Below are 10,822 nucleotides of genomic sequence, written 5' to 3'. Positions count from 1 at the left end.
CCATTCGCTTGCATTGTTTGGACATAAAGAGCAGAAATATTATTCTAGAAATCTTCATTTCTGTTCTGCAGAAGAAAGAAATTCATACACATCTGGGATGCCATGAGGGTGGTTAAAATTTCCCTTTAAGATTTTGTTTTTACTGTGTTTGCTTTACTATGCTCTTGTCTACTCTATAACTCTACATATGCTTGTCCAACCAATCTGCATTACTGTAATCTGCCACAAGAGGATAGTCTATCATACATTTAGAGTGGCCGAGTTCATGATCTCACTAAACAAAAAGGGAGGCACCATACATAACTTTGCAAGAAGGCGAAATAGGTCGACCTGTGGTTTTACACGACATTATCTAACATTACATATTATCTATCTATCTATCTGTCTGTCTGTCTGTCTGTCTGTCTGTCTATCTATCTATCTATCTATCTATCTATCTATCTATCTATCTATCTACAAAATTGGCATTTTGTTTAAAAGCACCACAGACGTTGAACATTCGAGAAAGAAGTTGAGAAGGAACAATTCTCGGCGCGCGCACAAGCAAGGCCAGAGAGAAAGGGGTTTGTGTGTGTGTTTTCCTAAGCGCGTGGGCGTATTGGAGCTGTCTGAGGTGATAAATGTCGGCGCTGTCTAAAATATAACTGCATATGTGCCCCTGCTCACATACAGCAACAATAGTGGGACAACGTATGGTTAGACATTTCCAGCTTAATGTCGTTCGTTTAAAGGCTAAATGAGCAGCAGCACTTATCCGAGTGAAAAAAATATTATAATAATAACGGACATTAACACAGCAAATCAAGTACTAAAAATAGGCTATTTCAATATATGTCATGAAATATCACAACATTTTTTGACAACACAGGGTCCATCCTCGTAATAATTAAATCGATTTAAACTTGTATGATGATATTTCCTTCACCCTCAATATCGGTCTTTTAACGCGAATCAGATTTCGCACAGCGATCAACGCACTTACAAAGTAATTACAGCAATTACGCGCCCATTTTCATTTGAACACAGTCCGCGCGGTAATCATTTACCTCACAGATAGCGATACAATATTCTACAAGCAACAGTCTTTTAACGTTTCTCCTAGAAGAATTTCGAAGTCTGAAGCTGATGGAGGACACAAATTCCTACTGTCCATCTGGGACTTTGTTTTTTTTTTTTATGACGTAATTTCAAAGAAGGACGTTCTAACGGCAGTATTTGCGGCTTGAAGGTGTCTACTGTGAGGACTGGAAGTGGAAGTTTGTGCCCTGCCTCAGCGTGAACGTTAGTATGTTTGTGTATCTGTTTGTGCAACCGAAAGCAGCGCAACTTCAAGGAGCAGGAGGGGCTTTTCTATTATTTGATCTATTATGTGCCAATGTATGTGAACTTTAAGTACCTGACACTGGCTGAGAAGGTTTCATCGTTTCCACTGGACTATAACCTAGACTATTTGCCACTGTTTTAATTGAGGATAAGAGTTGGAGCCGGGAAGAAAAGGCTGCAGTCACTTTTCTTCTTAGCAGAGTCTCCGTGCGTGCAGCCCCCACTCTGTCACATTCACCACGGAGTCAATCACACAAACATGTCCACCAAATTGTTCCTCTACTTCTTACTTCTCTCAGTGTTTCGTTCATGGTAAGTGACGCCGCTACCCTCATGTCTTGACATCAGTTAATCGTTGTTAAGGATAATTCTTTATAACCTTTCATAATTCTTAGTCCGACGCCACAAAATATCACCAATCTGGCGATGAAAACGCGATGAGCGCACTTTTGCTACTGAACGTTTACAATTAGTATTAATCGTACTATTTAGTTACAAACGTGATCTTTATTTATACATGCATAAGCTGTTTTTCGTAGCTTTTGTAGCTTAAACGTGTTCAAACGTCATCTCTGTCAGTGTCATATTTGAGAATTATCTGTGTGTTATTTGATTGGAAATCGAATGTGAAAATCGTTCTAATTCGCGCTCATTAAAAGTAGCAGGTTACTTAAGATATGGTGTGACGAATGAGATTCTTTTTATTTCACACTGCTGGTCCAATCGGACAAATATTCCTTTTCCTTAAATATATAGTTTAAATGAGTTAACGAACATGTTAACTGTATAATATGAAGACAAATATAATTTCACAATTGAAAAAAAAGTGCAACACTTATTATTAAAGTTTATTTTTTATTTAATTTCCAAGTTCTTCCAAATACTTAAAAATGAACCAATATAGACGAGTGTATTATTATTATTATTATTATTCCATTCCCATTATGCAACTTGAAAATACATACAATGACCGCAACTGTAACCTGTGGAATACATTTTCTATTTGTTTCCTCTTAGTTCTCAAACAGTCGCTTCTGAGTATGATGATTACGACGACGTTACTGTGAATCAAATGTTGGCCCCCAAAACTCATGAGACAGACGCAACGCAAATACTAAACAACTTACTCAAGGAGTATGACAAAAAACTTCGCCCAGATATTGGAGGTGAGTAATTTTGTTACTGATGTGTAGTGTGAGAATGTATTAAGGCTCTGTCCATGGTGCTGAAATTGGTTCAGTCTGACATTACAGCCTAAATCACGTTCAACATAACTAATCTTGGGGCTCTATTTACATGCAAAATGATCTCAGAAAGATGTACAATATACGCTGAATTTACATTCATTTAAAAGTCCCATTAAAAACTGCTGTTATTTTAAACTAATGGTCTGCATCAGCTTCATATGCACCTCCAAATTACACCAAGCAAATCATAAGAGTGAAAACAACTATTTCCCTGGTTCTAGTAAGAGTAAAAATATCTTCAGTAGTTGAGAAACCGTTGAGAGTGAGCAACAGCTAGATTGCATATAGATGGTGAAACATTAAATAATTGAATTCCTGGAGCAGTGGAATATTTTATTGCACTTTTCTACTTATTATACCAGCATTCTAAGGCATTTCTTGTTTTTCCTGCCTTTGTCCTTTTTTTATTGTACCATGCAATACTCATAATAGCCACATGGGCTACAGTAGAGTCCACTTGTACTTTAAATGTCACAGATTGGCTGGTTTTTGTGTTTCAAGAGCTATATTAGTTTGCAAAGTGCCTTTACAAAACTACAGATTACCCACTATGAGAGTAGGATTGTTAGATCTTGTGGCAAAGTCCAGGTGTTCAGTCAAAATAACGTGGACATTTAATTTCACTCAGACTAATAATATACAGTATCTCAGGGTTGAAATTGATGCTATTTTCTAGTAAATGCTACTAAATGGAGTGCCATGAGAGGAAATCACAATATGCAATTCAAGCAGCGCATTCTGTACTTGATATGAGATGTCACTGCAGAACATCACAACCACTCTCGACAGACCTGTCAAGTCTGTTATTGGTTTTGAGGCATTGTGATATATTGTATCTTATTGGATTTGAAGCATTTTAGTAAGCCCATCCCTGCAAAAGCTCACCATTTTGATATTTTTTTTTCACCCCTGTGTTTGATGGATGATTGTCTTCAAATTATATTCCTATACTTAAGTTTGATTTCCAAAAGACTATATTTATGCTCTCTCTCTCTCTCTCTCTCTCTGTCTGTCTCTCTCTCTCTCTCTCTCTCTCACACACACACACACACACACACACACACACCACGCCACGCCTATAACAACCCACACAAATCAAGCATATTGCCTCAGAGCCACCTTGCCGTGAAATAGCTTTTGTTTTCCCCCTCTGTAGCGCAGTCAGTCTGGAGAAAACCTTACTATTATAAAATAATCAAGGACGCCTCTGATTGTCTGTGGTACTATACAAAGATCGCTACATGAGACTGGTGTTACAGAGGTAGAAAGATAACTGTTGAAATCCCATGAAACTGAGAAAAATAGACTAATGGGCACCCCGTAGATCGGTCAGCTCAAGTGCTGAGTGGGTCAGTGAAAGGTTCTGTAATACAGCTGGACTCTCTCTCTCTCTCTCTCGCTCTTATTCTGTTTCCCTGTTTCCCTCTGTCTCAACTCACATCCACACTCCCACACTTTTTCTATTGCTCTCCTTTTTGTTTCCAGCATGACAGACGTTTTGTTGAGAGTCTGAAATATAATTTTGGAATTCATAGCTACAAATAAGTGAAAGTGAGATCTTGAAGCCACATTTTCGTTTGAGGGTTATTATGAGGTACAAGTATAGAAAGCTAATTACAGAATCATCTTTTGGACATAATTATTTGTGTACTAGTGTTGCCGTATTAAACAAATGTGCTATTTTGTTGGTTATGTCCAGCTGGCTGTTTATTGTGTATTGAATTAGCAGTTCTGACTGCAGTATGGCAGACAGTACAAGTACACTCAGTGGGTTTAAAAACTAAACAACTCCTCAGAAAAGACTGGCACCTTATAAAATCACCACTTGGTGAAAATATTTAGACACAGATTAAGCCTGATATTAGCATTACAATTATTTTCTTTGTAGAATCATCCTGTTCTTCATAAATAAATGCAAGATTAAACTTAATACAGAATATTACAAATAAAACCAAGGTGGGTTACATATTAGTTCCATATTAGAAACTTATAGGAAAATCAGCTTTTCCTCCTTTCCTCGTAAAAATGTACAGACGCTGCACATTCCTTTTTAAAAGGATAGTTCACCCAAAAATTTAAATTATCCCATCATTTACTCACCCTCATGCCATCCCAGATGTATATGACTGACTTTCTTCTGCAGAATACAAATTAAGATTTGTAGAAGAATATTTCAGCTCTGTAGGTTCACAAAATCCAAGTGAATGGGTGCCACAAATTTGAAGCTCCAAAATCCATATAAAAGCAGCATAAAAGTAATTCATATGACTACAGTGGTTAAATACAGATCTTCAGACAAAATATGAAAGGAATCACCAAAAACATAAGACGAATGTGAAGTGGAGAATGATTGAGAAGGGATGAGAATGTATAGTAAAAAAAGGACACACTTATCATATCACTTTAGAAGATATGCATTTAACCACAAGAGTTGTCTGGTGTACTTTTACGTTGCCCTTATGTGGATTTTGAAGCTTAAACATTTTGGCACCCATTCACTAGCATTTTATGGACCTACATAGCTGAAATGTTTTTCTAAAAATCTTCATATGGGTTCAGCAGAAGACAGAAAGTCATACACATCTGGAATAGCATGAGTGTGAGTTAATGATGAGAGAATACATTTTTTGTGAATAATCCCTTAAATTTCAAGTTTTATTCATCAACACAGCAACATAGCATAACATAGCATAACTCTAAAATGTGTCGACAAAATAGTTTAAGATTCAGACTTAATGCAGTTGCAGTATAGAATGACTAGATAACAAAGTCCCACCAAACAGATTCTTGCACTGTTTATAAGTATATTGTCTAATACTTGAAATGTTTTAAAATGTCTGTCCTGCATAATGACGTTTTAAAAAGCACTCATGTTATTATTATTCTATTCTTACTATACCTTTTATGATGAGAGGAGCTTCTGTAAACCCAATGTCAATTGTCTGATGCTTCATGAAGTTGTACTCAAATTTTTCTACAAGAATTAATTATAGTGCTGGTTCATTGTCCTGTATGTCTGTGATTAATAGTAAATTATGGACCTTGCAATTTGTTGTTTTTGTGCTTTATGGACTTAAACTGATGTTAGTCCATCTGTGAAAGTGAAGTAGCTAAAGGTTGAATTTTCTGAGTTGGTTGGGTGCAGAGAAATTGTTGCAGTGAGTTTTATCAGCAATGTTGGCTTATTGAGGTCTATTTTGCCAATGAATTCACCAGCTGCTCACTCGTCTTCACTGACTTTTGGCTATAAGCATCAGATGGCACTCTAACCTGTTTAGCATTCATTTGTTGTTTTTGCTCGTTTTGTTGGTGAATGTTCAAGGTGCCCATCTGTGCTAAGTTCAATGAGCTAGTTATAAGGTTGTCTTTTAAAAGGGTCACATGGCTACTGCTTTTAGTGTACTGAGTTGTGCAGTTCTAAAAGCATGGAAATGACTGGTGCATTAATGGTAATATTGCAATTAGAGAGAGGAGCCATTGCTTTTTTCTTTTCTTTCAAAGGTAGCAAATAATAATACAACGTTAATACAATTTATGTTTTTGATAAGATGGATGCATTTTAAACAGTTTGTGTGCTATAAGAGCGTTTACTGAATCAGCTGGACAAAGTAGGTGATTTTTGACACATAACAGCTTATTGGGTGACAATGACAGCACAGTTGCAATTTGTAAGCTTTGGATACCTAGATTTTCATAAGGTGGAACTACTGTTAAAACTATTAATTTCTAGTTTGTATTTGTCTAAAAGCTCGACACTGCAAGGGATATGACGAGTTTGTTAAAGATTAAGCGGAGGATGCATCAGCTAAAAGATAAAAGCTTCATCATTCAGAATTAAGTTAATGTGAATTAAGAACATAAAAATAATTAAGAAATATTAGCAATTTAATGCGAGACTAACAAGATGCCATTTGAACTTCAGTTAATGTGAGTTAAATGAATGTTCTGGGTTCTGTACAAGTTGAGCTCAATCAAAACCATTTGTGGCATAATGTTGATTACCACAAAATAAATTGACGCATTCCTCCTTTTCTTTAAAAAAAACCTGTAACCACACAAATCGAGGTTACAGTAAGGCTCTTGCAATAGAAGTGAATGACGACAATGAATATGGCCAACTTTTGGAGGGTTTAAACAGAAAAGTGAAGATAATACTTTTATTAAAAAGAACTTTGTTAAAACTTATGTATTATTTGATCTGTGAAGTTGTTTAAATTGTAATTTTTTACAGTCATTTTAGGGTTTGTTGAGCACCAACATTAAACCCGCAACAACCCACAATAAGTGATTTGTTTTGCCCGGACAACGAAATTGGTAGCTCATGATGTAGGGAATTGGTAGAAACTGGTAGCACATGATGGAGAGTGCACGTATGAAGTAGGTTCATTGCCAAAGAGATTTTGCCCTTCCACTGTTGAAAAGCCATCTTTCAAAAAGTTGAACACACATTTTAATTGCACTTAATTTTTTTTCAGTTTCACATGAATGATTAGTTAAAATTAATAAAAAAATAAGTTCAAAGTTTGAATTTAAGCTGTTTTGCATTATTGTGTAGGTTATTGCTTAACGAAAATTACCCCCAGTTAGTTGCCAGTGTGTTGTTAAGAGAGAATTTTTTAATGTATGACAGTCCAATGTAAGATTAATACAGTACAGTGCTGATGTATATTGATCGTGAGAGATCAAGAGTTCAAAAGTATGATTGCTTGGGACAAGAAGCTGTCATGAAGTTGGCTGGTGCAGGTCCTGATGCGGCGATGGTAGCATGAGAGCAGCTCATGGCTCGGGTGGCTGGAGTCTCTGATGATCCTCCGAGCTTTTTTCATACACCGCCTGGTATTTATGTCCTAGAGGGAGGCAAGCTCGCCTCAGATGATGTATCTGGCAGTTCGCACCACCCTTTGCAGGGCTTTGCGGTTGAGGGCAGTGTTGTTGCCGTACCAGGCAGTGATGCAGCCAATCAGGATGCTCTCTACAGTGCTGGTGTAGGAAGTAGTGTGAGGATGTGGTGGTTTATTCCAAACTTCCTCAGCCATCTCAGGAAGTGGAGGCGCTGGTGAGTCTTCACAACGGCCTCAGTGTGGATGGACCATGTGAGTTCCTCTGTAATGTGGACACAGAGGAACTTGAAACTGCTGACTCTCTCCACCGGTGCTCCATTGATGGTGATGGGGCTGTGTTCTCTGTCTTTTCTCCTGAAGTCCACCACAAGCTCCTTGGTCTTACTGAAGTTGAGGAAGAGGTTGTGCTCTTGACACCAAGGTTTCAGCAAACTTAATGATGACATTGGAGCTATGTGTTGCCACACACTCATGTGTGTACAGGGAATACAGGAGTGGGCTGAGAACACAGCCCTGTGGGGCTCCAGTGTTGAGGGTCAATATATATCAAATACCACCATACTATACCACCATACTATATCAAAATCAGTATCGATATTGCCAGTTGCTTTAAATAATCAAATGTTTTTAACTATTTGCAGATAAATATGTATTGCTGCGTCCCTAATGGAAATATTCTGCTTAGATGAGTGATCTATATCGGCCAGGCCAATTACTTGGTGTATAGTGCTTCTAACAACAGACATCATTTCAAAGCAGCTGTATAAGACATTATGCTATAACAGAAAATAAACCCTATAATGTCTTGGTCATCAATGTGCTTATTTGATGAAATATGATTGTTAATTGCACCTTTTTATTAAATAATTTTTGTATTTAGACCCCCAGTGAGTCAGCCAAAGGCGACTTGTCAAGGAACAACAATAAAAAAAAACTCAAAGATGTTGGTTAATGGAGAAAAATGGGAGAATTAAGGCTCACTTTGGGAGCCAGTATCCTTCTGGCTAAACAGCATAATATTACATATTTGGATATTTTTATATTATGGATATTTAATCTTTTGATAAAACACTGAAGATGTGTACATCTTATTTTCGATTATTGTATTATATACTATATATCTGCCACCCTGCACTCTAAATATCGTATCTGCATCGGCTATTGAAAAACCTACAACGATCGATGACTACATTGCCAATTAATTATAGGAAAAGGTAGATGATATGATGCAATTAAAGTAGATGTGCGTGTGCGTGCGTGTGTGTGCGCGTGTGTTTGTGTTCAATCTGGGGGTTGACACCACAGCTATCGCAGCAGCAGCGGTGTCACAGTAGCCCAATTGTGTCAGCTCTCTTTTGGGATGAGCTGTAGGGGAAGCCCTCCAAAGTGGGTCAGCCTCCCTTTTCAATTCACTTTCATGTGCAGTGAGCCTTGTGCAGCCAGGCGACGACATTACTGGGGTGAAGGAAAGAATGGGTGAGAGGGATCAGGGACATTAAACACTTGTGACACATGCGCATTGGAATTTAAGACGTGACTCCTGAGCTATCCATGCGAGTTTCCTTCATAGGGCGGATTGCGTATGGCAACTGGCAGATGTGCTAGAACAATCTGCTCCATCTGCTGCATAAATAGAGGAAAAATAATTTTCACTTTGGGTAAGCTGCCTGACCAGCCCCCCTGAGGAACACTCATTATAAACTGCTAGTTTGTGTTAGCTTAGATTTATCCATGCAATGGAGAGATTGAGAGAGCTGGGGGCATGGTGGGGGCAGTGTGTGTGTGTGTGTGGGGGGGGGGGGCAGTCTAGTCATTACTATGTTGTGATTTTTATTGCAGTGGCAAGACAGTGTGAGGTGAGAAATAAGTAATGGTCCAGAAATGGGGAGATAGAATGTGGGAGGGAGGATAAGAGAGAAATCTAGAGATACTCTGTAAACATGCCCTTTAGGCAAAAGAATGTGCCAGCATGTGAATTTCTGTGTGTTCGATACAGAGAGAACCAGTGTCAAAAGCTGGCTTGTGAAAGGCACATGGCTCCATCTTTTGCCCTTCTTGCCATTTTTTATTTTTTTTTTTTCATTAAATTTTTAATATAAATGTTTTAATTTATGTGTTTGTCAGACACTTTTATCCAAAGTGGCTCACAGAGCATTCAAGGTATAAAGAACAAAAAAACTAAAACTTGCCTGCCGTTGCTAGTGCCATGCTCCAGCAGTGAAAAAGTAATGTTTGTTTCATTGTAATTCTAAGTGTGTGTGTTTGTGTGTGTGTGGGTGGGCAGGTTTAAGTAGTTTACGAGGACTTTGTTTTTTTTTTAGGTTAAAAACTGGTAATTACAAGGGTATTATGCTATAACTGTGGTTTATGAGGATATTGACATTGTTTTATTGAAAATGTAAAATGCAGAGTTTTTTGTGAGGGTTAGGGGATAAAATCTATAGTTCGTACAGTATAAAAATCATTATGTCTAATGGAGAATCCTCATAATGATAGCTGCACCAACGTGTGTGTACATGTGTACAGGTTTGGCTATACCTGTGAGCAGTGTTGGATACAGTGTTGGGTGTAATGCTAAGTAATTGATTAAAGTAATTAAATTACTTTTTCATTGAAAAAAGTTACTCTTAATTTTTCAGTAATTTAATTAAAGTTACTTCTGATGTAATTTCATTAAATACTGGATAGACTATAGAACGATTCTATATAAAAGATTAGTGAATTTAAAATAGAAATGCAATGTCTAATGTTAAAATATTTTCTATTTTAATGCTGCCCCCTTAAATTCTTTGGTCAGTTCATGAATAATTGATTTTATATGATTTATTTGAAAGAATTAAAATAACACTTTCATTTCTATCCTTGTATTTTTCATCTGGTTGATAAGGGTTTTAGAAAGTAATTAGTAATACTAGTAATAGAAAGTTGGTCTTAACATAATATTTATAAAAAGAATCAATAACATGAAAATGCATGATTTGTTTTTCCATCAACATGGCAGCCAATATGAAAAATGAAAAATAACCACTGTCTCATCTGAAGCAGATACGTCCAACACTTGAACCTGAATCATATACACCGATCATCCACAACATTAAAACCACCTGCCTAGATAGCTATTCTAAGATGATATTCTTCTCACCACAATTGTACTGAGCGGTTTATCTGTAGACATTTTCTATTTTCTGTGGATGGAAATGCCTTGTTGATGAGAGGTCAACAGAGAATGGCCAGACTGGTTAAAACTGAGAAATATAGAAAATTCATCCCAAAATGAAAATTGTCATTATTTACACAACCCCAATGTAATTCCAAGCCCATACATACTGTATTTTTGTCTGTGGAACACAAAAGTGAATTTGTTTCACTTTGAATGTGCCACCATTACCTTCTTGCAGTTTATTGTAGTGT

The 10,822-nt window shown here is 37.1% G+C and overlaps 1 protein-coding gene across 1 annotated transcript in view; it reads left to right on the top strand.

The window, feature by feature from the left end:
• Positions 1-1,582: 1,582 nt before the first annotated feature.
• The window catches only part of LOC127653890 (gamma-aminobutyric acid receptor subunit gamma-3), a 232,605-nt gene continuing 223,365 nt past the window's right edge, over positions 1,583-10,822 (top strand). Inside the window, exons 1-2 of the mRNA XM_052140711.1 lie at positions 1,583-1,635; positions 2,341-2,489. Of these exons, the coding sequence (XP_051996671.1) occupies positions 1,583-1,635; positions 2,341-2,489 (202 nt within the window). The remainder of the gene's footprint in view (positions 1,636-2,340; positions 2,490-10,822) is intronic.

The sequence above is a fragment of the Xyrauchen texanus genome, chromosome 13 (genome assembly GCF_025860055.1).
Source record: "Xyrauchen texanus isolate HMW12.3.18 chromosome 13, RBS_HiC_50CHRs, whole genome shotgun sequence".
Taxonomy (NCBI): Eukaryota; Metazoa; Chordata; class Actinopteri; order Cypriniformes; family Catostomidae; genus Xyrauchen; species Xyrauchen texanus.
The sequence above is the reverse complement of the archived record's forward strand: the minus strand, read 5'-3'. Positions and strand labels throughout refer to the sequence as shown.